The sequence below is a fragment of the Rhagoletis zephyria genome, unplaced genomic scaffold (genome assembly GCF_001687245.7).
Source record: "Rhagoletis zephyria isolate East Lansing unplaced genomic scaffold, Rhagoletis_zephyria_1.1 Rzeph_scaffold_01591, whole genome shotgun sequence".
Classification (NCBI taxonomy): Eukaryota; Metazoa; Arthropoda; class Insecta; order Diptera; family Tephritidae; genus Rhagoletis; species Rhagoletis zephyria.
In genome coordinates, this window is record NW_016158675.1 from 62,587 (window position 1) to 90,300 (window position 27,714).

Below are 27,714 nucleotides of genomic sequence, written 5' to 3' on the forward strand. Positions count from 1 at the left end.
GATAAAATAAAATAAAATAAAATAAAATAAAATAAAATAAAATAAAATAAAATAAAATAAAATAAAATAAAATAAAATAAAATAAAATAAAATATAATATAATATAATAAAATAAAGTAAAATAAAATAAAATAAAATAAAATAAAGTAAAATAAAATAAAATATATAAAAGCAAAATAAAATAAAATAAAATAAAATAAAATAAAATGAAATGAAATGAAATGAAATAAAATAAAATTAAATTAAATTAAATTAAATTAAATTAAATTAAATTGGATAAAATAAAATAAAATAAAATAAAATAAAATAAAATAAAATAAAATAAAATAAAATAAAATAAAATAAAATAAAATAAAATAAAATAAAATATAATATAATATAATATGATAAAATACAATAAAATGAAATAAAATAAAATAAAAAATAAATAAAATACAATAAAACAAAATAAAGTAAAATAAAATAAAATAAAAAAATAAAATAAAATATAATAAAAAATAAATAAAATGAAATGAAATAAAATAAAATAAAATAAAATAAAATAAAATAAAATAAAAGAAAATAAAATAAAATAAAATAAAGTAAAATATAAAATAAATTAAATTAAGAACAATGACACAAATTACAAAAACACGAAGTCAGGACAAAATGGATTTCGTTTTGTTGTGCAATCTAATCATATATACATACATATGTATGTATAAATAAATCATTATTATNTACGCAAAGCACACACATGTGCGTGTGCTTTATATTAATAAAAATAAAGTACACACATGTGCCCGTGCTTTTTACCAAACAGCACACACATGTGATGTGAGCAAGTTTTTAATTTTTTATATGCACAGCACACGTGTGTGAGCGTAAAATGTTAGGATGTGCTGCGCATGTGTGTGCAAATACGAACCCTTTTTTTCAGGTGATTACTCTGTTCGAAAATAGTTTTGTTTTAAAGCGTTCCTAAATATGTATATATGCTATATGTATATGCATATGTTATATGTATATCGTCGTTTAAAGCACAAAACCGAGTATCGTCATTATGCAAAACCGCGTAACTGACATTTGCTGCCAAAAATTGGATTTGCTCACACAAGCTCTTGGCTCAATCCTTATCCATTCGTCCTGAAATATACTAGCCAGAAATGTGATTGCTTTATAAAAAAGAGAACCATTTTGAAATATGAGTGTTTTTACTCTCTAGAAAATAATTTATGCAACCTCGCATACGCGGTTTTGCATTTTGTTGATACGCGGTTTTGTGCTTTAAACGACGATATGTATATATGTTAAATATGTATGTACCTGAATGTATCGTGAAAAAAATATTGTAACTACCCCACCTATTTTGAAAGGTTACTGGAGTACCTATTTGGGTTATAAAAATTAGTGCCCTTGCCTAGTTCGAGCGTACACCCTCGCGACTAGCTTAACACTACCGTATGTCAGCATAAAATTTTATTCGAATTAACTGCGTCGTTAAACCGAATTAACGCTGATGTCTGTGCATGCTATAATACAGTTAACTTTATACCAATTCTGGTCGATTATCAAAATTTCTCATAACACCCGTTAGGAAAGGTTTTTGCAGCTGCTAAAAGCTAAAGCACCGTTAAAAAAGCTGCCGTTCATTTAAGTCAATCAAAGAAACACACAAAAGCTTAAAAACAGCTGTTTCATGCATATGTACATATGTACGTACATGTGGTTCTATGACAAGATCAAGTGACAGCTGGGTGCGCTGAAGTGTCAACGCAAGAGAACCAATACAATATGTAGAGTCAATGCGATGTTTGTTTGCAATTTCTCACACACATAAATACATGTACAAACACGCACTCACATGAACGACCACAACGATTAAGGCTACCGGGCTAGCATAGCGTTGAAACAGCCATAAATACCGCCCACATTGACAATTTTATAGCAGTTTGTGACTGTTAAGCGCGTAGAGTTGGTTGTCTGGTAAGCGTTTAGTGCAGCGCGTAAAAGAAGAAATAATTGTTTTTTTTTTTTGTTTAAATAAGTGTTAAAATTAAAATTTGAAATAAAATTTGATGTGCCTTGTGAAGCGCAAATTGGCTGCTTATTAACTAAGCAAATTTTGTGCGTATCGAAACAGTATTGTATTGAAAAATTAAAATCTCTTTTGAAATTTATGTTTATTCAAAATTCGCCTACAAAAAATTCCGAAGTTGTGTGCAAAAGGCGGGTCAAATATTTTTTAGGGACATGCATATGTAGACTGTCCCAAGTATATATTGTGCATTTTAGCATATATGTATATACAGTTTTATGACCGTAGGATAACGATAACCCGTGTTGACTTTTAGTTGAAGTTTTAGTTAAATTAATCGTCCATGAAAACTTTGGAAATGCGAAAAATTCGATATGTTGCCCATAGCGCAATCTGTATCCTTAAATTTTTAATTGGACGGCAAGATTTTTCTCAAGGACATCGAAAAAATTAATTAAAGGAGAATGTCCTTTGCACTTTTTATCCTTCAATATCCATATATATATATATTCAAAGGATTTAAATTAAATTTAATTAAACTAAGATTCTTCAAATGCGTTCAAAATTAAAAATCTTGAAGGATAACATTTTTAAAGGACATTTTTGACATGTTCCAAAAGGATAATTGAAAACAAAATTTATAATTAATCTTGTGAATTTTTCTTTTAATTGATATCCATATATCCCACATTTTGTGTAAACTTTTGGAAATTATGTATAATTTATGGTCCTTTATTTTATTTGAACAGTTTTAAACACAAAATCAATAAAATAAGGGCTATGCGTTAGAAAAGAACAACTTTGGTTTTTGTAGCAAAAAAAAACTAAATTTAAACAAATACTAACTCAAACCTCTAAACGCTCCAAATTCGTGCAGTAAATTGTTATCTACAGCTGATAATAAGTACACACCACAAAAATTTTTGCATAACAACAAAAACAGCGCGATAATACTCATTTAGCTCGAAGACAGCACGAAGACAGCACGAAAAGAAAAATCGCCGCTAAAATGCCGACTGAAAGGTAAGTGACAGTGAAAACAAAATAAAATGAACAGCAATAAATGCTTTAATTAGTTTGAAAACTTGCGCTTCAGTTGCGTGTTAATTGCAAAAATGCTTTCTATTAGGAAAAATAGAAGAAAAACAAGAATTGACTAGGGCGCAGTCCAAGTGTCTGTATTGGTATTAAATAGTATGCCGCGAGTTGCTAAGTTACACATAAACAGCTGATGAGCGCTGGTTTTTTGTTCACAGCCAACTGTTATCGCATTGCTCTGGCCATGCGGTCACTTGAACAGGTTTAACTACTCTGCTTGGCGCCTTTTGAAACTTTTTTTGCCATTTTTTGTTTATTTATTTCTGTTCACTTCACTCGCTAAGTCACACCGGTTTTTTTTCGCTTACGTATGTGGGTGTTTATGCATATACATACATACATATTTATATGCTTTATACATGATCATACCAAATAGCAGACTTTGTACCATCCTTCTAAACTTATTGCCTTCCGTTCAGGAGATAAGCAACTTTTATAATTTAAATTGAAATTTGATAAACCCTGTTTTTTATGTTTTCTTGTCTGGAATTTGTGCTCTTTCTTGTCTAATGAAAACACTAAACCGAAAAATTCCACATAATTATTTATTTTATTAATTTCAAAAAAAAATTCCTACAACTTACCACGCTATTATTAATTATTGCTATGCGACTAGAAATGGTCTATTGTTTTCGTTTTTGCAACATAAAGCTGTGTCATATATATGTACATACATAGTATGTATGTTGTTTTTTTTCTGTCTTTAGAACAGTCTTCTACATATTCCGTTTTGCTCGTTTCTATACATATTTTTGGCACTTTTGCTTTTATTTTTATTTTATTTTTTTGAGTATGTACCACTTTATCAGCTAAATCAAATTTTATGACTTGTTATACCACGTCAGTCGGCATCGGGGAAGTAGAGTTAAGCATTTTGCATGTGAAAATTTTATAGATTTGTTACAATAAAAAAGCGTGTCTTATGTTATTTGCATTAGTAAGCTACATAAACACGTAGCTAAAGTTAGTTTATAATTACGGTACAGAAATTCAGTGATCAGCTTGCAATTTTTTCTCTGTACCATACATCACTTTACGTGCAAAATCATTATTTTTTTTCGATCAAGAATAATCGCTAATTTTGGATTTTTATTTTTTTCTGTCAAGTTTAACCAATATTTTGCGATACAAAAAAATAGTCGTAATTTTGGATTTTGATTTTTTTTTGATAATTTTTAATTGGAGCCTGCTTTTTATGATCGATTTAAATCTTTCATGATTTAAAATATTGAACTATTAAAGAAAAAAAAAATCAAAAATAAAGATCGAAAATTCATAAACTGAATATCCAAAATATTCAAAAATATCGATTATTATTGATCGAAAAAATAAATAATCATAGAATTAAAATTTTATTAGAAAACTAAAACTCCAATTTTAACGACTAAATAAAATTTGTTGTAATTTTTATTTTAGATCATTGCATAGACTGTTTATTTATAGAGAAGCAAAAAACCTTATTTAATTCTAACCAATTCTGAATGTCACCCAGTATTTTATGCAAAACACACTAAAAATAAAATAACTACCAATGCCTGTTTATTGATAATTAAGGAGTTTCAATGATTTCCTTGATTTTATATCTTCGTGAAGTCTCTTAGAAAAAAAACTAAAAATTTTAAATATTTCCAGAATGTCACTTTCAGGAGAAAAAGGATTTTTTATTTTACTAACTTATTTCTCCAAAAGTGTGCAACTGACATATATAGGAAACTTTTGGCGAAGAAAGTTTAAACAAAGTGCCTGCCTCCCAAGGAAAACCTCACGTTAACGTCATGAAGAAGTTGGAAAAAGCTTAGCTTAGACTTCTTTCTAACAGTTTCTAACCGTATTTATTATTTTAGCATACTTTTATAACAAGTGACATTCTGAAAAATATTTTACAAGAATGCAAAAATAAGAAGAAAAAATTATTTTTTGAAAAGCCTGAAAGCAGTTTCGTATTCTACACAAATTTTAACGTACGCAAACGATTTCAGGGGATAAATTCATCAAACTTAAAAATAAAAAGTGAAATTCCTACCATGTGCATTTTATTTGGAAATGATCCAAACGCAAAAATAGAAGCCAAATGTTTTAGTGAAAATTGAGCAGTAAATAACACTGGTCTACAAGGGTTTTGCGAATAAGACGGGACCTGGTGTTTCCGAACGGATTTTTCGTGCTGAACACGAATCTGGGGTCCAAAACTTCCCATCACGTCACGTTTTCGAGAAAAAAGGGGTTGAAACCCCTAAAAACAGCGTTTTTGGACATTTTCGAAAAATTGTAGAGCCGAACCCTAACGTGCTACAAACTTTGCATATGTCAGAAATTAAAGGTAAAATTGTGCCCTTTCGAATGAGCCTTATGCCAAGTTGATCGCATGTGCCCTTGGAGCAGGGGGTGTATTTGTGTCTAGGGGTGCAGGAAAAAACAGCGTTTTTGGCCATTTTTGAAAAATTGTAGAGCTGAACCCTGACGTGCTACAAACTTTGTATATGTCAGAAATTAAAGGCTAAATCGTGCCCTTTCGAATGAGCCCTATGCCGAATTAATCGCATGCACCCTTAGATCAGGGGGTGTATTTGTGTCTAGGAGTCCAATTTTTATATCCACCATATTCGACCCGTCATCTTAAATTTTTAAAATCTAACTGCAGATTCGTAATCAGCGACTTTTAATATAGTTAAAACCTTGGCATTATTAATTTTCTATGATCGTTTAAGATTAAATTCTTTCTGTGATCAATTTTTCCTGCACCCCTAAACACAAATACACCCCCTGCTTTAAGGGTGCACGCGATCAATTCGGCATAGGGCTCATTCGAAAGGGCACGGTTTAGCCTTTAATTTCTGATATATGCAAAATTTGTACCACGTCAGGGTTCAGCTCTATAATTTTTCGAAAATGGCCAAAAACGCTGTTTTTAGGGGTTTCAACCCCTTTTTTCTCCACGAAAAATCCGTTCAGAAACACCAGGTCCCGTCTTATTCGCAGAAAAAAAGTTGAAATTTGTAGACCAGTGTAATCTATAATTTTAGAGCAGCAAAAAATCAGTGGTTTCATAAAAATCAAAGTTAAGATTTAAATGAACGAACAAACCTAAAAAGTCCCAACAAATTACAAAGGGCACCAAAAAATAGCCGAAAAATTCGAAAAATCACGAATGATTTTATTTATTCATTTATTTATTCAACATCAAATTTAAGACGAATAATTTTAATTTTGCTATCAATGTTTAAAAAATAATAGTAATAATAATAATAGATTGGCGCTTACACATATCTTAGTGTTTGGCCGAGCTTCTCCTCCGACTTGTGGCGTGCGCCTTGATGTTGTCACACAAATCGGAGGGACCTACAGTTTTACGCCGACTCCGAACGGCGATTGTATTTTTATGAGAAGCTGTTTTTCATGGCAGAAACACGCTCGGAGGTTTGCCATTGCCTGCCGAGGGACGACCGCTGTTAAGAAAAAACCTTTTTCTATATTTTTTGGGATGTTGCTTTGACCAGGGCTTGAACCCAGGTGCTGATGAGTGAAAGCGCGCACTGCTTACCACTACACCACAACGGCCGACGACGTTTAAAAAATAGTCAAATATTAATTTTTATTTTGGGGTTACAAAAAAAACATTAGGAAAGCAAAAATTATAAGTTGTGTTTGCTCAAAATACTAAAAGTTGAATTTTTTAAGGTAACAATGGTTGTACAATGCGATAAGCTTCTATTGGTATGACAATTTGTTCACTTTTAGTCCTATACTCAACGCAATATGCAGAGGAATTGTTGTTCCACTCCATCTGCCCTGATTCGCTAGTAACTGCAAAATGTCCCGCTGATGCCACTGTAAAGGCAAAAGAAATTATTATTACTCGTTTTTTATTTTTTCGATAAAAAATAATGATTATTTTATGATTTTTTGTTCTTTTTTTTACTTTAATGTTTATTTAAAAAACATGATGTATTCTTTTCAGAGATCCTAATAAAATAAATAAGTCACAATATTTTCAGGTAAAAATTTCAGTGCGTTGCGTCTGTATGACAAATGAAACTCTATAATATCCAATTATTATCTCTGAGCGAAAAAATAAGAATCATAAAATCATCATTATTTAAGATGGAAAAAAATAAAAATCAACTAATAATTATTTTCGTTGAGCGAAAAAATAAACCTCAATAATAATAAGTATTATTTTTAAGAGAAAAAATGAAAATCATAAAAGAATTATTAGGAGCTGATTTAAATTATTTTACTCATGATTACCATCCCTGTTTATAAGTGACAGAAAATGAAAAATAAAATTATCGGTAGCGACATCCTCTACAGATAGAGATATAAAGCAATTTGTTTACTGCGAAGTGATAAATATTTAGTACAGAAGTGGGTCAGTGCTTGTAAGTAACTAATTAGCTACATAATTAATTATAACATGTTTCAAAATAATGATTTGTTTTTTTACTTTTCATTCGTACTTGCAGTTTATCTTTTCAAGTTTTTATTTCATTTTATTGACATTTGCCCTTGAAAAACTTTGAGAAAAAATCTTAATTCCCATTATTTCGATAGCGAGTCACTTGATCCAAAAGAGGCAGACAGACGTTCGCTACATTAAACTATACATATAGTGCGTGACATAATTATAAGACCACCCACTTATTGATAAGTTTTAACAATTTTAACCTTTTTATAAAAATATACCTCATTAGATAACGAAACCCATATTAATACAAGCTTCAAATTTTTTGTACAACAGTTAAAAAAAAAGTTTTATCAAAATTTTACGCTATTTTATTATTATTTTATTATTAGTAAATTTATGGGTATTTAGTTTTATAGTCCATTCAATTGAAGTATAATAAAGTGCAAGTGTAAATTGGCTACAAACTACCGTTGGAACTACAACATGTGTTACATTTCCAACTTCACTCGTAGCTTACTCTTTTACAACTGAGCTCGAACTGCGCATGGCTGCAGGTAGTATACCGGTGTCGTCATATGTTCTTTGCAGCTCCGGAACATTCCTATATAGACTTCTAATTGCTGAAACTTCTATAAAAGCTTTATTTCTATAAATTGAATAACTAAAAACAACAAATAATTATAATAAAAACTTTTATAGATAAAAAATAATAAAAAAGAACACATGAATAAATTCTCATAAGTTATCACTTTGTGAGAGACTTTCGTATTTCCATTCTTGAATGACCACCATCAAAATTCAATTTTTACAAATTCAAAATTTCGACACTCCAGTTAACACCCAAACTTGCAATAAAAGCATCCAACTTGACATCAATTAATGAAAAATATATTATACATAAGTGATTGATGCAAGCCACTTAACGCAGCACAGTGTAGCAAATATGACAGAGCACGCAACAAATCACTTAAAACGCGCGCAAACAGAAATTAGAAGCAGATCATAAATCCAATTAAGATCAATAAACACTTCGAAACGAAATCGAGATGCAAACAAAACAAACTATTTCGAGCAATCAGAGCAAATCATATCATATCAAATCAGAGGACGGGATAGCAACAACTGTTCTCATCAATATCTCGAGTTGATTTATGCAAAATTATTTACATATGTATAATAAATATTCCATTATTTGTTAAACAAGCGGCGAGTTTATTTGCTTGTTTGTTTGTTGTGACTGGTCGACAATTTATGCCAGCATACAAAAAAAAAAGTGTATAAAGTCAAATTGTATGTTGTAGTATGTATGTAAGTTGGGGTGGTCCAAAAACAGTAAAGTCGGAATTATAATGCTCTCACCCCTTAGGATTGTTCTATATCGAAAAAAGTATACCCTTATTTTTTATTTTGAAATCAGAAAATATTTAGTGGTCGCTCAAAGTGCTCAAAGTTTGCCATGTAAATATTTTTATATGGGAAAAATAAAATTTTTTGTAGAAATGGTATAGAATTCTTGAGAATCAATATTTTTCGATCGGAAAACTCTGGTTCTCTTCAGGAGACTTTAAATTTTTTAAACTAGCGTTTTTTTATTGGTCACCCCATTGCATTTTTCGGGGTTTTTGTGGGCTTTTAGTGGACCCATAAATTATAATTGCGATGAAGAAATTAACAAAAAAAAAAAATAAACAAAATATTAATTTTTAACTATTCTTTACCACTTCTACGAAAAGTTGTTTTTTTCCCATATAAAATACACGGAAAACTTTATGCGCTAAATATTTTTTCATTTCAAAATAAAAAAATAAGGGTATATTTTTTCGGTATAGAACAATCCTAGGAGGTGGAGCATAAAAATTCCGACCTTACTTTTTCACACATACCTACATTAGGCTGCATCACCAAGACAAGGTGCGTCTTTTCCTGCGGAATTATAAAGTTCAATATATTTTAAGACAGCCGCTAAAATATTTCGGAAAAATATTGAGATTTACATGAGCTGGATCTATTTGAAAACTAGATTATTTAATTTCGTTGATAAAATGTTTAAACATTTTTAAGCAGATCTCTGAAGCTTAAACTTTTCTGTCATCTGTGGTGATTTTTAGGAAAAATATTTTTAAAAATTTATTTTGCCTTTAAACACTCGACTTTTGGAGGTATTTTCAAACTACAATGGTTTCAATTTTTTCAACTATCGATTGATAGTCTAGACTATTGACTATCGTTGCATTTTTTCATCACATAATACTTGGAAGTAGAAATTTGTGGAAAGTAAATTTTATTAGTTCCTGAAAAGCGGTGTAATGCTTCTGCAGGTATGGATTTTGAAAGTAAGTAATAATTTTATTTAACACTTTTATTCAGCTTGAAGCCGTTTTTGTATGAAAATAGTGTGTAATAATTCTCAATTGAAAGGAATAATTTAAAATCCTATTTCCAATACCATCCACATCCACTGAGTGGGAACGAATATTTAGCAAGGCTGGGTGCATTATTTCCGAGAGAAGATGTGCCCTCAAGCCAAAAAACGATGATATGATTCTATTTATTAACAAAACCTATTATTTAAAATTTAAATTCCCTTGAAGTTTTAAAAGTACAGCCTATAAAATTAATTAAAAAAACAACGAACTAAATACGATTTTTTTTTTAACAAAAATTACATAACTAATGAAACTAAAAATTTTCTTTCTGACGCTTTTAACAAATGAAATATTGACTCTGTTTGGTTATTTGAAGCGCTTTTTGAGTTCTCAATATCATGATAAAAATATGTATAAGGTACAATCGCTGAGAGCCAGCTTTGGGAATTTTGACGTTTGCTAGCATTTTTGAAAATTTCTCTCGACCTCATTTCATTTGTTTGTTTTTATTTTCACTCAAACCAAAGAAATATATTTCTGTCGAAACCTTAAAATTTGGATATACATTCATAGATATGTACATATGTATGTACATATATAAATAAATAAATGTTAGCAATTGTGTAATGAATTTCTGCCCACATGCTAAGGCGAAGATTTTGGCATATTTTGTTTAATTTAAACTTGAAGTCACTGCACTTTTGCTAAGAACTATCTTGGGTCAAGTGGTGTAGCAAAAAATGAGCCTAGCGCACTTAGGCACTTGGGACAATCCGCTGCCTTAACACCACCAGCCTCGATCAAGTTTTGCGTACACACGGTAATTGCGGGAACTTGAAAGAACTTTATACTGCTTTGCTTGAAGGTAAAAACGGTATTAGCGCAGCCGCTAAAGCAGCATCTCATTTTCCTTCTATAAAACTTTAAGTTGTTCTCACATTTGAATAAATTAATTTTCAAATTAAAAATTTTCATTTGTTTATTTTGAATTTATTTGACATTTGAATAATTTCGAGAGAGTAAACTCAAAATGCTAGCAAACGTCAAAAAAAACCCAATGGCGGACGAATTGAGCGAGCGGTTTTAGTTAGTTTAGAAGGTAGTTTCATTTAATGACATTCGTTGTTGTTGTTAACCATTTGACTTTTAATAAAATTATGACATTTTATCAAATTTATACTACCTGATCACTAGAAGAAATATTTTTTTTAAGCAGAAGATTTTATTTTATGGACTTGAAAATTGTGCCGGCTGAATAATTTCGAAAATGGGGTTGACCACTAGATTTCAGGTCGCATAAAGAAAGTTTATACTTACACATCGTCGTTTAAAGTACAAAACCGCGTATTGTCGTTGTACCAAACCGCGTAACTTACATTTTTTGCCAAAAATTGGATTTGCTCACACAAGCTCTTGGCTCAACCCTTATCCTTTCGTCCTGAAATGCGATTTCTTTGTAAAAAAGAGAACCGTTTTGAAATATGAGTGTTTTTACTCTCGCGCGCTTTTGCATTGTCTTGATACGCGGTTTTGCATTTTAAATTAAAAATTTGTGAAAGATAATGGTGATATGCTAATCACAAAGCCAAATTTTTTCAAAAATCTGATGAGTAATTTAGAATGGAATTTGAACCAAAATACAAAAAGGTTTTATTTGAGAAGAAAATTCTTTAGAATTCGATTTTTAAATTGCAAGGTTGCATTTAAAATAAGAAAACGAAAAAATAGCAAAATAAAGCGCGCGTGGTTTTTATTATAAAATAAAAAGAACAATTACGATGAAGTATTCTTTAATAGTTTATATTTTATATAGTTTTAATAAAAATAGTGCGAGCTACGTAAGTAAAAAAAATACCAAGCACTGATAATGGTTTTTGATTTGAAATATTATTACATTGGTATAAATATGGGGAAAAAAATTCTACGATTTATTCTTTTAATATTATCAAAGTGGCAAGGCCGGTGATAATACTCACAATTTATGAAACTTCAAAAAAAGTTATTATCCGTAAAAAGTTGTTTATTGAAACTACCTTCTTTTTTGTATCATGGGCTTAGATAAATCAGTGTGGATTTCGATACTATCGACGATATATTGATAGTTTAAACTATTACTATCGAAACTATAGATGGTGTCGACTATCGATAGTTTGCCACTCTAGATACAGCACACGTACATTTTAAGATTTTCCGAAATATTTTGGCGGAAGTCTCAAAATATATTAAAATTTATATTACCGAATTTTTTTTTGGTATAGAGAGTGATGCACCCTAATGTACATACGAGTATGTATACACTTACCCCCGTAGTTAAATTGACCAGCTGTTTTGTATGTCTGCATGTCTGTATGACGTCCCAATCAATTGACACATTGACCGTTTGTCATACGCCTGACAGAATAGTTATTTAACTAATAAATAACAAGTAAGAAAGTCTAAGTTCGGGCGGAGCCGAACGTTAAATACCCGGCGCACGTATTAAATATATGTTTTTCACCTTTCCGAAACCTTCCGCTAGATGGTAAGCCGGGGTGTATCAATTTTGAGTAAATTAGCGTCCTTAAATTTCGAACTATGAAGTTTCAAGCATTTCTGAAATTTACCGTTATATGAAAAGCGGCCGTAATTTTAGTCCCATTCCAATAATTTTCAACGTTTTGCTTTTATGTGGCATGCAAAATAAAAAAATCGAGTTTGGTACAAATTGGTAGAACGGTTACCGACATACATATATGTGATCATAAGTGGGCGGTACCACGCCCATTTTCCAAAATTTTACCATAAACGTATTTCTTGGTAAAGAATTGTTGCAAGCATCAATTTTGAATAAATTAGCTTCAATATTTACTGATTTATCGAAGATTTTGTATTTCTCTAAATTACCGTTATATGGGATGTGGGCGTGGTTATCGTCCGATTTTAAAAATTTTCGGCGATTTTTTATGCTGTACCAAGGCCAACAACTGTGCCAAGTTTGGAAGAAATTGGTGCAGCGGTTACCAAGATATACACATGTAACCATAAGTGGGCGTGGCTACGCCCATTTTCCAAAAATTTATAATATTCTTATTTTTCGTCTAAAAATTATTGTAAATATCAATTTTGAGTGAATAATCTTCAGTAGTTACTAAAATATCGCAGTTTTCGTATTTCTGAAAATTACCGTTATATGGGAAGTAGGCGTGGTTATTGAGCGATTTTAAAAATTTTCGGCCATTTGGTATGTTATGCGAAGGCCAACAACTGTGCCAAGTTTGGAAGAAATTGGTGCAGCGGTTACCAAGATATACACATGTAACCATAAGTGGGCGTGGCTACGCCCATTTTCCAAAAATTTATAATATTCTTATTTTTCGTCTAAAAATTATTGTAAATATCAATTTTGAGTGAATTATCTTCAGTAGTTACTAAAATATCGCAGTTTTCGTATTTCTGGAAATTACCGTTATATGGGAAGTGGGCGTGGTTAAAGTCCGATTTCGCCCATTTTCAATACCAACCTACCTTGGATTAAGGGAAACCTACATACCAAATTTCGTTGAGATATCTCAATTTTTGCTCGAGTTATCGTGTACACGGACAGACGGACAGACGGACAGACGGACAGACGGACGGACAGACAGACATGGCTTAATCGATTTCTTTTTTCATCCTGATCATTTATGTATACATTTGTCTATATCTATCTCGATTCGTTTTGGCTGTTACAAACAACCGTTATGTGAACAAAATTAATATACCCTTGTGCACAAGTGCGCTCGGGTATAAAAATTGCGAAAGAAACGTGCAGACGAGTGTTTTTATGTATTTTTTGATAGTATACTGACAAAACCGATAGTACAAGCGCTTGGAGTTTCTCATTGCTGTTGAGCTCTTGAATGGTAACAATTTGCCGAATAACACAAACATTGGCTGCCATCTGAGGTGGAAGCTTCATTATACATATGTTCATTGCAAGCAAGATCTCAATTAACTATTCCACAAGCTAGATAAGAATTACAAACACGCGTATTAATCGAACGAAATGATAAGCCCAAGGCAAAACTCGCTTATGTGTAGTAGCTCCCAGCAGCAGCTCGGGTGAAGTTGAATTAATAGAAAGGCGCGTCTGTTGATAGTTTTAAGGCTTTGCTTCCAATTTATTTTTACACTTTTAACCAGCGATGCCGAATTGACGATTTCGTCGTCTTTTTGACGTTTTTTTTTAGCTCAATGACGTTTGGACGATTTTTTCTTGGTAATGACGATTTTTTATTATTGGTTTTTCACTTCATTACATGTGTATACATATATGTACAAAATTTGTTAAAGAAAAAGTAATTCAAAATGCAACCATGCATTTATCTATGTTTGTTATACAACCGTGCATTTAGTTAAATTAAATTGTTTTTTAAAATTGTAACCAAATCGTTAATTTGCACACCTGACACTCATTTCAAAGATATAGAAAAATAGCATACGGAATTGATTCAGTAAAGATTATCTACCAATTAATATATGCTATTCTACACATTAAAACTGGATCAAAATCTTTAAAAACTTCAAACCAGCGGAGTTCAACAATTTAAAAGCAGTTGTGTTTTAAATTGTAATTTTAAATTGTCGTTAAAAATTACAAATCTGTTTTTATTAACCCTTATGCATTGTGGGTTCCATTTGGTTTTCTAATGTGTGGTCATATTTATTGAATGTAATTTATGCAACTTTGTTTGTTTTTATTGTTAAAAAGTATGATAAACAAAATTTTAACTTTTTTTGATCGAAACGACGATTTTTTTGGAGTAAGTTGACGATTTTTCAGCGAAAGCTTTTGGCAACGCTGCTTTTAACCACTGTTCAGTTTTAGAAGAAAGTGGCAAAAGACAACCTATCGATATCATTCAAAATCTCTTATTTTTCAGACTTTCACAGGGAATTTTTATATGGGCTTTCGCCTAGCTAAGCACATCACTGTGAATGGTAGGAGTGTAGTTAAATAAGGCTGTGACTTCTTGAGTTTTTAATCAGAAATTTCAGCAGTTTATAGGCTGCTAAATTTTAGTAGACTAAGGTAAAATGGCGTTGAGGTTTGTGACCACTCGAAAACACTGTTGAGACGATGAAAGTGCTGATGCTCTCGCAAGCCAAACCACAATACTCAAAGTATATACACAGCTTCTCGATAACCCGTACAAAAGATACCCAGCAAAGCTCTTTAGATATCGAATGAAAAAGTGGAAAAGGCAACCAAAGAGTTTGATAGCGTATTGCCGAATAATATTTGAACGTGCCCGGTATCTTAGTAGGAAGGGTATATAATAAATATGCTAAATCGATATATAACACTAAATTTAATAATATTGTTATGTCTTTCCTTTAATGATTCCAACGATTTCCTAAATCCTTTGGAGCTGTACCCTGGACTATTAAATAACCAATAATGCACAAATAACGGTAAAACTAACTTTACGGCACTACAACACTTTACACTATTGTTACATTTTAAACTTTGCTCGTAACTAACTGGTTTACAACTGAAATCGAACTGAACTTCCTGTGCATGGTTGTACTCCCTTATATATACATATCTTTACCTGTGTCGCCCTGTGTTCGCTGCAACTCTGGAACATTCGTATCGAAATTTCTAGTTTACGAAACTTCCATAATTTTGTCGCTATTCGCTTTGATCTCGCAATCGCGTGCTCCCAGTATTCATCACAATACACACATACATTCATATTAACTATGTGGTCTTTGTTGGATTCGGCCAAAATCGCTTAGTCACCAATCCAGAAAAATAAGAGAGACTAAGGCGAAAAATCATATGATGTTAGAATTCTCCGGGATACAGCTTTCAAACTTTAATGGGTTGTTTGAAATATCTACGCGACCCAGTTATATGGTTTCACCTACAAATAAGAGAGCTAGATACTTTTTCATCGGCTGATGTGTGATCTAGTCTCTGAAGCAAAGTAAACATTATGCCAAGCGATATATTTTTGAGATCGGAATCCATTATGGTAGGTTAGGTTAGCTTATTTTGGATGTCAACGCTTTTTGGGAATTTCAGCAGTGCTTGAAGCCCAAATGTTGTCACGTCTTCAAGATTATTAGACTCTGGAGCTTAAGGTATTTCAATCGTATTTTTGATACAGCAGGACAAAGGCATAGGATGTGTTCTGCGGTCTCCCCTATTCCCGTCCCCATGCATTTCCTGCAAACTTCATTAACAGCGATCCCTATTTAGACCGGGTTTGTACCCCCTCGTTCAATATAGAAATAGCCTGATTTTCACCCTCTAGTCAATTTCGTTATAAAGATTTTTTATAGGTTTTGGAATGTTATTATCTGGTTCTAGAACCAAGGGGATTCCGCACTTGGCAATCTCATCTACAATTTCGCTACCCTTGTGGTCGGGAACCCAATAAATATGCAGTCGCCTGTTTGCTGCTGTCCTATTTATAGCCTCCCTGCATTTATGGGCATTTTTTGACGAAAATTGGTAAGAGGTAATAGCCTTAATCACTACTTGACGTACTTGACGCGACTTGACTACGTACATATATGTTAACTTTAGAGTTATTTACCGTCATTCAGTAGGCTATCTCAACGGCTTTTCTTACAGCGAAAACCTCTGCCTGGAATATACAGCAGTGATCCGGCAGCTTATTGGGCTGACGAACATTAAGTTGTGAACAGTACAATTCCGCTCCTACTCCACCATTCATTTTTGAGCCGACTATGAAGAGGTTAAATGTCTTCTGGTTAGGCTTTATGCGCCATTGGTTTCCGGTTTGTTACGGTTATCATATTAAGCTCTCTGCTCAGGCTTGTTTTTTTAAGTTTAAAAGGATCGTAGACATCGATTCATTTCGCCATGGATCTCTAATTTAGTCAAAGGATTTGAGCCACTAGAACAAGTATTTTGGCTGTTGGACCGTTTCCGGCACAAAGTGTATGCAAGGCAGTTAGAGCTTTCACATAAGCTGGTACTCGATTGTCAGAGCATGTAAAACGGCACTTACTGTTTTATATAAAAATCTTCTTTATTATTTATTTAAGTATTTCCATTTTCTTTTTTTTTAAATTTGTATTTGCAAAGCTGTTGCGGCATTGCTTTATAATTAAGACTCAGACATTTTTGTGTTTATGAACGCATTTTCTACAAAGTTCTGTTTATTATTCTTTAAGCTAATGACTTCGAAAATAAAAAAAAGCATTCCATATGTGTACAAATATTATTTTATTATTGCATTTTTTAGAAATAACAATAAATGAATATTCAACTCAACGTTTCTAAAGTTTTATGTGTTTGTAATTTACCATTCAAGTAAGCTTTGCAGCCTTTCCAAACAGCTAACATTTATTAATTCAAGGAATAATAAATTTTGGGAAAAGAGAAATTAGCAACACTATTTTCATTTGAATGAAATGCAATTTGTGCCGTTTTCTCAAGTAGGTTTTAAAATTTATCTGCCTTTCAAACGCATATTTTTTTTTTCTTTTTAGAACAAAATGTATCTTTAACGGGCAGACATACCCATGATTCAATAATTAAAGGTTTGCTCATTAGCGGCACTAGAGTTTTGACACTTCCTTAACTCCCTTACAAAATCTTTACACACACACGAACCCACACAAAGTCCCTTGCTAAGGGAGCCGACTTTGTCAAGAGGGAGCAAGGAAACTGTTTTCTGAGCAAACCTTTTATTATTGAATCATGATACATACCTGACTTCTATAAAAAAAAGTAACAAGCATTATAGAATATAAAAGTTGCCAAATATTGGAAAAATAGTCCCTAAAAAATTACTGCTCCAAATGTAACTCTCCTCGGGAAGCATCTAGTATTTAGGTTTTATTTTGGTATACATCCGACAGACAGCAGATTTTCCTGACAAGAGCTATGTATGTATATCCAAAATACCATAGCCGGTCTCAGACTCCAGGTCTTGCTAAAGGTTCTTCGACACTGTCCGAAAACTTTCAACGCTGGATTTACCTTCAACGTTCCCTCAATATCAACAATGTGTCCCATTGTGTATTCACCTGCGATCTCAAGGTCACAAGACTTTTCGCTTAGTATGCATGTTAATGAACACTAATGTACTTCTCGACTTTAGAAGTCTCCTGGATCTTTTTAGAAGTGTGGTAAGGCCTTAAAAAAGCCTATATATAACGAAGTCTCGCCTAAAAAGCCTCTACGCCGGTTATAAAATAAACGAAACTATAATTATAGCAAATTTTTTTTACAAAACTTTTGATTTTTCGTTATATTGAGGTTTTAATCGGCTTTACTGTAAATATGTACACAAGTATAATTTTCTTTTATTTTTCGAATTGGATAGCCTAAAACTTTTTTTTTTGCTAAGTTATTAGGTAAAAAATTCTCCCCATATCGAATGTTACCGTTCTTTCCCAAACATTTTAAATAAAACACAAAACTCAATTTCATAAACATATGCAGTTTCATAACATGGTGACTTCGCATTTACTTATTTTCTAGTAAATTAGTTTCCACGGAAAAAAATATTAAAATGAAATTTACATGACTCTATACATATATGCATACACGTGCAGGGTCACAGGCACAGCTTTTATTAATCAAATGCACCCGAAATAACAGTGGAATTTATAACATTAATGACTGTTTTGTAACACCAAAGAAATGCGCTTATCAATTAAGTGCGCATTTGGCATTACATACTTACATACGAATGCATATTAGACCGCACCAGAAAAAAGGTAACGCCGTACACCAACAAATTCAAAGAATTTTTGCAAGAAAATTTTGAAAAAAAATTCCCTTTTTAAATTTGTTCGTCATATATTCTGCATTATAAGTAGTCGGATCTTAACGCATGATACTCTATCGATGTTGTTGCGTTCATGAGAATTTTTTTTAGTTCCAAACTTCATAGACCTCAAGTACCCCGTTCTAGTACTTACCCACCAGATCTCAGTTTTTGTCGCCCTAACATACAACCCAAATTTCAGTAAATTAAAGCTCATCAAAAATCATTAAAATTTTGTTAAGTAAGTATTCCGATTATTGCAGTAGAACTAATTAAAACAAAAGTAAGAGCAGCGCTTTCTTCGGCTATGCCTTTCATGAACATCTGAAAATTTTACTTTAGTCACCCGATATTTGTAATTTTCAATGTAGGTATTCTGTTAATAATGAGTGTAAACGGTGCGAAATTTCATGTTTCGAGCTATATATGTAAATGGAGAAGTTATAACAAAAAATCTCATATCTAAACAATCAGTTGTATGGAGGCTTTAGGTTATAGCCACCCGATCGTCGCCATTTTCACTGTAAGTATTCTGCTGATAAGTGAAGGAGTTAAAACGAAAAATCTCAGATCTGAGCAGTCAGTTGTAGGGAAGCTATGTATATGTTATAGTGGTCCGATTCTTTCGGTTCCGACAAATGATTAATACACTATAAAAATACACCCACCTACCAAATTTCATCTGGATAGCTCGAGAACTGAGAGACTAGATTGCATACAAACAGACGGACAGACAGACATGGCTAAATCGATCTGATCATTTAAGTATACACTTTAATGGGTCTATCTCTTGTTATTCTTATTATTTCATGCTCATGAAAGGTATAAAAATAAAAATTATTGACTGATGTAATTTTCATTTGATAAGCTCGAGGCCCAGAGAAAACATAAAACACAGGTTTTAGGTTCAATAATTTTTAATGTCGATAATTCGACCTCAATCTGATAATAATTATTTCCAAATGTATGTAGGTATCGTCGAAAGATGTTAAAAAGCGACCCCTTTGGTCGTCAAAAAAAAATCTAAATACCTTGAAAAATGTTTTAGACTTAGGCGAGAACGACGAATTTTTTGTTCTGGTACGTTCTAATGTACCTACTTATACGGCAAATATTAGGTGTCTAGCAAGGTACAGTATTGCCAACTGGCTTCAAATCTTCGAAAGTAATACTAAAAATTGCACGTGCTCTTATCAGGCAAACCTGAGCAGCCTATAATGAAAGCGATAACACAAACTTTGCAAATAAACTAAATTTTACAATACCTAGTAATGCGTGATGTATTTTCTGGGTGATTAATTAGTAAGCAAGAGTGTTGAAAAGATTAGTGAATCTAACAGGTAGTGTACTTCCGCGTATACTTCTTGTCTACCTACCTACTAGCCTATAATTTCTCTGCCGACAGTTGCTTGTCCAGCGTATCTTTCGTAGCAAATTAAAAGTCCCATTCCTTAATTATTTACTTCGCTTTGATTTCGTAATATTGTCGTAAAAGCTCTTCAAACCGTAGAGTCACGAATGACCCAACAAATTAATTATTGTTTACAACCGTTATCTTCTAATCAGTTGCTAATAGGGCAAAGACGACAAACCACATTGTAGCAATGAAGCATATGTGATAAGACTTCATATTTTGATGTCTTCGCACTCTCCGGTTAAACACGGAAGAGCATGGAAATGTTTGCGCCCATTGTGACTAAATTTCAATTACCGAAATCTTATCACATCGGCTTTAGGCTTATGCTGTTACTATGTGGTAAAACACATAATTGTAGTACGTTTGGTTGCGAAATTTCGCATTGATATAGATTTTATTGCGAGCATGAAATACGTTTTATTACTTCCTGAAATTTTAGAAAAAATTACTGAACACATATACAACTTTAACTTAAGTAATTGAAATTAGTCAAAAGGCAGTTGGAAAGGTACTGAAGCGGGTAACTTAGAATTTATTTGAAAACAGTTTAATAGGCACTCGGTTATTTTACCTGTATGAAAAGTATAAAGACCCTAGATGTTTGCATATTTCAACAAAAATGTCAATAAAGGTCTGAAACACAATATTAAGCCGCACAACGTGGCTAACTAATACTCATCACCCGGGTCAGCAGATCTCTAAAACTTAGAATTAGCGCTTAGTCAGCTGTAGAAGCTCATTTGACCGCAGGATCTTTGCGCGTCAGGATCTTCGTCTACTGATCTGACTATAAGCCCATCCGAGGCGAGATGACTCCAAGGATGCCCTGCGCAGCCAATTCATCAGGCATGCAGTTTCCTGAAATATGACTGGAACTCAAGTCAGCTTGATTTGGTAGCAATCCGAGGCGATCGATGAAGAGGTAGGCATACCCCGACCGGTTTCGATCGCACCATGAGCGATGCTAGAGCCCTTATTGTCGTTTGGCTATCAGAGTATGTAGATGTTTAGCTCTCTACTCGGTAATACATATACCGTACGGATTAGTTCGTCGTATATATAGTACACCATTTCAGTCATTTACAGCCTTTCCGGCAAACGACAATCTAATGAAGTTGTTCCTGATCTGTTTCAGGCAATTATTCTTACTCTACCTCTCCTCAACAGCTTCCACAGAAATCATTATACGAGGCTCCGAGTCTAGCGGCCATATGTCAGGCAGTCTATGGTCCCACGTGGAACTGCCATTGCCGAGAGAGACTTTGCTTGCCTATTGCGCAGATAGCCATACTAAAGTTGGAAATTTTCTTCGACTCTTTGCTACATTTCTCGCATGTTTCATTAACTTTAAGTCTATAAAAGCCATCCTTGACAAAAGCTTTGACCTACTTAAGTATTATTTTAAATTCTTTTCTCAACGATTAGAAAAAGTTCATTCTTCCGTATTGCGGAAGAGAAGTTCGGTGAAAGTTTAGTGTTAATAATGTTCCTCAATGACTTGAGTTTATCAACAAGAGCTACAACAGGGATTAAAAAAAAATATGCAAATGATGAGAAAGTAAATAAATTAAGTAAAATAATAATAATAAAAATGATTTATGATCAAAATTCGAGGAATGAATCACCACTACTTATTGCTTGCCTTCACACTTTCAATTAGTTCATTGCTTTAATGCATGTACTAGTACATATAAATCGAAAAATGTGAATAGCAATTCGCCGATAAAGTACAAAGTTTGCGATCGTACCATTCGATTTCACCTTTAAGTAGTTTAACTGGAAATCAGAAATGGAAAAAAACCAGACCAATAAAAATGTAGTATTTGCAAAGGTGTGTACTTTCGAAGGTTTTATTTATGCGTTGAAATGACATAAAATGTATGCCATTTGGAAACAGACATATTTTAATGCCCTACATGGTCATTCAAAATTTTGCCATTTAATGCCTAGTGGAAATTCAGCATTAGACAAAACAATATGCCGGTTTTAATGTACGCATATTTTTATGCGTTTTAAGTCTGTAGCTGCATGTGTAAGTATCACTATGAAGAATGAATGAGTACAAAAAGTCTTTAGTTCTGCAGGAAGTAAGGATTATTGTTCTTAAGTGTAAAATTATCTTAAATTTCCTAAGTTGAAATCCTTTTGGCTTTTTCAGGTTCAGGCTTGACATAAATTTTTTTTTTCCTTAGAAGTGTCAAAATGTACGCGCGAGTACAATGGAACTATGCAGTTTCACCATCAGAGAGAGCTTTTGCTCTTCACTTTTCCCCTTAAAAAAATCACAATCGAAACATATACCATGATAAAAATATAGTAAGGTAGAACTGCTGAGAGTCACTTTTAAAATTCTTGACGTTTCCAAACAATTTAATTTTTAAATTTACTCACAACAATTTCGAACAATTTCAATTTTTTATTTTCACTTTTATATGATTTTAAAATGTTGGCAAACTTCGAAAAAAATCATGGCCGACAAATTGAGAGAACGGTTCTACCTTGCTAAATTTTTATCATGACATATACCGCGGGAGAAGCTTTTTAAAGTTTTCTATAGTTTTCCACTTATTTCAAATTGTATCGGCGGGACAAGCTTTGAAAACTTTCTATGTATAATATTTAAACGTTTGTAAAGTTAAAGCTGTATTTCACCGTCACTCAACTATAAACAATATTTCTTTGAAAAAGTAATAGACTTATTAATTTAATTAAATAATTTAATTAATAGACTGACGGCGGCTGAAGCTTTTTCAAGCTTTCTATATATTTTATTTAGACGTACACGTAGTAGAAGTTCTTTCTGATCATCACTTACATAAGAGAAAGCTTCTACTCCGCACGTGGCTATGCACCAGATGTACAGAAAGCTCAAAACAAGCTCTGGAAATAATGGAAAAAGTTTTAAAAAGCTCCAGCGAATAGTTAATTCTCTGAATATGTGTGCAGGTAATCTCAGCTTGAAGCTCATATCATGTTCTGGATAAAACGTGGCTAGTCGAAACACAAAGCAACTACAACTCTGGTCGAATTGTTGTAAAAATCTCTGATAAAACATTTGCTTTCTACAATTGCTATATTTTGAAAAAGCTCTTTATATAATAACTAAAAACGAACAGCAAAACTTTTAAGAACTTGCTCAAGTAGAGAAAAGAAGGAGGAAAAGGATGTAGGAAGAGGAAGAGAAGAAATCAATTACTTACTGCGAATAAATATGGGTTACTGCCATACCTAAATATACAAAAGCGTTGGACTGACGGTTTCTGACGCCTTGATTGTGTGTAGCACGAAAATTACAGTTTCGCCGTTTTCTGCAGCCAACATCATTACCTAACGTGCTGTCAAAGTCGGATTTTCCAACCGCTCATCGTTGACGCCGCGTTGTTTCGGTATGCTTCATACAAATTGTAAGGGCACGAGAATTTTTTGACAGCCAGACAACGCTGACGCTTTTGTTGAGGTATGGCAGTTAGGTGATTCAAACTGGAAAAGTTGGTAAAAAGTCTTTATGAATTCAAATGATTAATTGCCAAATGAAATACGTCAGCATTATTTCGATATGGCAATTTTGATGCAGTTCAGTTCATGCAAAAGCGCTCTAATGAAATGCATCAAATTTGCCATATCAGAAAAATGCCGGCTTATTCCTTTTGGTAATTACCCAATTCAATTTTATAGGCGATCCGAAAAAGAAGCAATTAATATGGAAGCATTTAGTTTTGGCAATTTGTGCTGCGACAGCGACCCGGCATTCTACAGCAAGACCTTTTTTTACTCGGCCCTCTTAGCAAACATCGCTCTAAGCAGTTAAGCAAATGTGCATTTTGTTCTTATCGCCAAACTTTAGTGGGTCTGCACTCATTTTTTGTTTACTTTAACAAATACCAGCTCAGTGTATTGCTTATAAATTTATTTTTAGTTTTTGCTTGTAGATTCTTCTTTATGTTTGCATAATTTGCAAGCATTTTAATGAGCAATTGAATGAGCTGCAAATATACACAAGAAACATACACGCACAACTTGAACTTGGAAGGCAATTGCAAATTAATTAATGGACGATTAGCGAATTGCAAAAAAAAAAAACATAAATATGAGACTGCTTTGTGTTTGCTTGAACCATGTACAAACATACATATGTAAATACCTGCATACACATGTACGTAGATTTTGCATTGCAAAAATTAATTAAAAATGTCGTCAAGCCCATAAGCCTTCCATACTCCATATAAAAAAAGTCTAATAGCTGAACCAATTAAAGCAAATACAAATACATATTTTTCTTTTTGTTTTGCACAAATTCCCTAGACATTAGACACTGGCTGGCAGTGAGACTGTTTAAGAACTTTGTCATGGTATTTGCACTTTTAATTAGTGCGTATACTTTCTTTTATGAATGCATATTTACTTTATTTTTGATTTTACTTTTTTTGTTTTTGTTTTGCAGAGAACGCCTAGACGAGTATAGTAAGTTTGCGGCGCACAAGCACAAATATGAGATTGTTCCGTCGACCGATAAGGCTCGACAGCAAACCCAACATTATCAACATGAACAAGCCGTACTACAATTACAACAACATAATCAACAAGTGCATCACCCACATTCTCAACCACATTACACGTCGCAACGTCGACTTTCACATCTCTCATCGATCGCTNGACAGCAAACCCAACATTATCAACATGAACAAGCCGTACTACAATTACAACAACATAATCACCTTAATCATCAACAAGTGCATCACCCACATTCTCAACCACATTACACGTCGCAACGTCGACTTTCACATCTCTCATCGATCGCTTCGTATCTGTCAGCGGTGCCGGATGAGAAGGCGGCAATTCGTGGTGTATTTCATCAGGTAAGAATATGTATGCGGCGTGCATGCTGCTTTTGCATCGAAGTATGTATGTATAAGTAGCAGTCGTTCATTATGTTAAGTTGAGGCGGTAATCTGCTTATTCGGGGATTACTCGAAGTATTCTGAAATAATATATGATTTTGCATTGACACGCTTGCGTAAAGCTGCATTCCATTGAATTTCAAGTAAACTTCTGGGTTAATAAAATACGCGCAACCTTCTCTCAACGTCTTCAGAGTTAAGTGACAACAATTATTTATTAGGAACTGCTAGTCTTCTTTCTTAAGCAAATATCAGCTGGAAAGCTTTTAAATCCAAATACTACTAACCTTTCATGTTGAAGCTGTTCAGTAAATAAAAGAGCGGAAAAATTTTGTGGTGGGACAAGGGCGAAAATTTTCCCAGTNTGGGTTAATAAAATACGCGCAACCTTCTCTCAACGTCTTCAGAGTTAAGTGACAACAATTATTTATTAGGAACTGCTAGTCATTTCTTAAGCAAATATCAGCTGGAAAGCTTTTAAATCAAAATACTACTAACCTTTCATGTTGAAGCTGTTCAGTAAATAAAAGAGCGGAAAAATTTTGTGGTGGGACAAGGGCGAAAATTTTCCCAGCTAAAATCTGTGCCCACGAATGCTTTCGTAGAAGGACGAACAGCATCAAAAGTCTCGAACTAACGCAAAACGATGTCAAGGCTAGCAAGCAGTTGCAAAAAAGGTGCTGAGCAACCTAGCAACACGTAACAAGGTTACTTTGTGGGGGCATTAATTGCAACAAAAAGGCTAATACACTCGCGAGATCCGAGCCTATGTGGTCCTTGAAGCCTTTCTGTGGTACCTGGCACAGCTTCCCATTAGGTGGAAGGACTAGATTTGAGCTCGATCACTGGTCCGAACAGAAACTAATTTAGAAAAAGTTTCTTCTAACAACCGTCGCCCCCGGCAAACTATAGCAAACTTCCGAGCAGTGTTGCCGTTGATAATTTTCAGAAAGTCGCAAAAAAGAGGTCATTGACGAAAAAAAGGGTCACCATATCGAGCCTTAACCGCCAAAATAACGTAAGCGAAATTTTTTTTCAAAATTTTCTTTTTAATGCAGAAATGTATCTAGATGCTCTAGGAATATTTCTGCATCAAAAAGAAAATTTTCAAAAAAATGTCGCTTACGTTATTTTGGCGGTTAGGGCACGATATTATTTTTGCTTTTCTTTACTAGCAAGAGAATAACGGGCCGATTCCGAACAGAAACTCTCTGGGAGTTTTCTCCCTTTTCCCTTTCCTACTATCATGAATAAAAATTTCCTTTTTTTATTTTAAATGGCAGAGTTGAGCTCTCAAATAAGTGTCAAACAGCTTTTTCGAAGTTCGAATTTCCTTCTATTGGAGGATTTCTTTCTGGGGAGAAACCAATTCCCGGAGGACAAACTCCCCGGGAGTATTAAGAATTGGGCGGTAAATCTGTTGAATTTAATAAGAAAATAGCGGCGTTGCATAAAACAGGGTTGCAAACATACACATAAATCTAGTTGCTGCTAGAAGAATTACATTTCCTTTAAAATTTTTAAGTGATGCAGTTTTTAGTACTTTTAGGAGGGAATATTTTTTAATTGCATGGTTATCATTTCCTAAAAAAATCTCTGAAAAAGAGCAAAAGTCGCACATGATTTTGGAAAAGGATCAAAAGATACAAATTTTCAAAAAGTCGGGTCAAAGGGTATTGGCGCTTAAAAAGGGTCAAATTGCCCCTTTAGTCGCACAATGGCAACACTGCTTCCGAGTGTACTCAGCCATGAAAACGATTCACATAAAACCCATTTCCCATTCAGAGGTGGCGTAAAACTGTAGGTTGCTCTATTTGTGTAACAACGTCAAGGCACACACCACAAATTGGAGGAGAAGCTCAGCACTTAGCAAAATATTATTATTATTAAAAAAATAATAACCTTTCCTTTTTTTAACACATTTGTTTTTGTATGCAAAAACTTATTTTTTCATTCATTTTCCCAATTTAGCTCGGCGACTAAAAATTAAAGCAATGAGTTTAGTGAACCAAAACAATCAGTGCGCTCATCAATATGCAAAATATTTGAGTTCAATTTTAAATATGTACATATGTATGTATGCATGTTAATGAAAAACAAAAGTACTTATATCATTTATAGAAAACAATAGACAAACCAGCCGCTTTAGGTGTTATGTAGGTCAAAAAAGTTGTAAGGAACTCTAAAATAGAAGCTACTATTTATTNGTTTAGTGAACCAAAACAATCAGTGCGCTCATCAATATGCAAAATATTTGAGTTCAATTTTAAATATGTACATATGTATGTATGCATGTTAATGAAAAACAAAAGTACTTATATCATTTATAGAAAACAATAGACAAACCAGCCGCTTTAGGTGTTATGTAGGTCAAAAAAGTTGTAAGGAACTCTAAAATAGAAGCTACTATTTATTAGAATGGACATGTCAATAAACTCGAGCTCCACCAAAAAAAAAAAAAAAAACAATAGAAAAACAGGTGTTGCGGAGCAGACAAAGCAAATGCGGACAACTGTTTCTGACAAATCGAAAAAGCAGCAAAAATGGAATTACGAAATATACGGAAATTAAAAAACTTCAACAAACAACAACACAATAAATAAACGGTGGTAATTTGAAATCATAACAAATGATTAAGAGAAGAATAAATAAATTTACAAAAATTAAAAAAATATAATAATAAAATAATATAAAATAAAATAAAATAAAATAAAATAAAATAAAATAAAATAAAATAAA

At 32.9% G+C, this 27,714-nt stretch overlaps 1 protein-coding gene and 1 long non-coding RNA gene across 2 annotated transcripts in view; both read left to right on the forward strand.

Moving 5' to 3' along the window:
* The first annotated feature begins 1,954 nt into the window (after positions 1 to 1,954).
* pippin (solute carrier family member pippin) overlaps positions 1,955 to 27,714 on the forward strand; it is a 43,402-nt gene continuing 17,642 nt past the window's right edge. Inside the window, exons 1-4 of the mRNA XM_017618274.1 lie at positions 1,955 to 2,106; positions 2,895 to 3,040; positions 24,519 to 24,630; positions 24,736 to 24,933. Of these exons, the coding sequence (XP_017473763.1) occupies positions 3,027 to 3,040; positions 24,519 to 24,630; positions 24,736 to 24,933 (324 nt within the window). The 5' untranslated portion in view covers positions 1,955 to 2,106; positions 2,895 to 3,026. The remainder of the gene's footprint in view (positions 2,107 to 2,894; positions 3,041 to 24,518; positions 24,631 to 24,735; positions 24,934 to 27,714) is intronic.
* Positions 26,171 to 27,714, forward strand: part of LOC108364552 (uncharacterized) — a 10,331-nt gene continuing 8,787 nt past the window's right edge. Inside the window, exon 1 of the long non-coding RNA XR_001847775.1 lies at positions 26,171 to 26,394. This is a non-coding gene — a long non-coding RNA (uncharacterized LOC108364552). The remainder of the gene's footprint in view (positions 26,395 to 27,714) is intronic.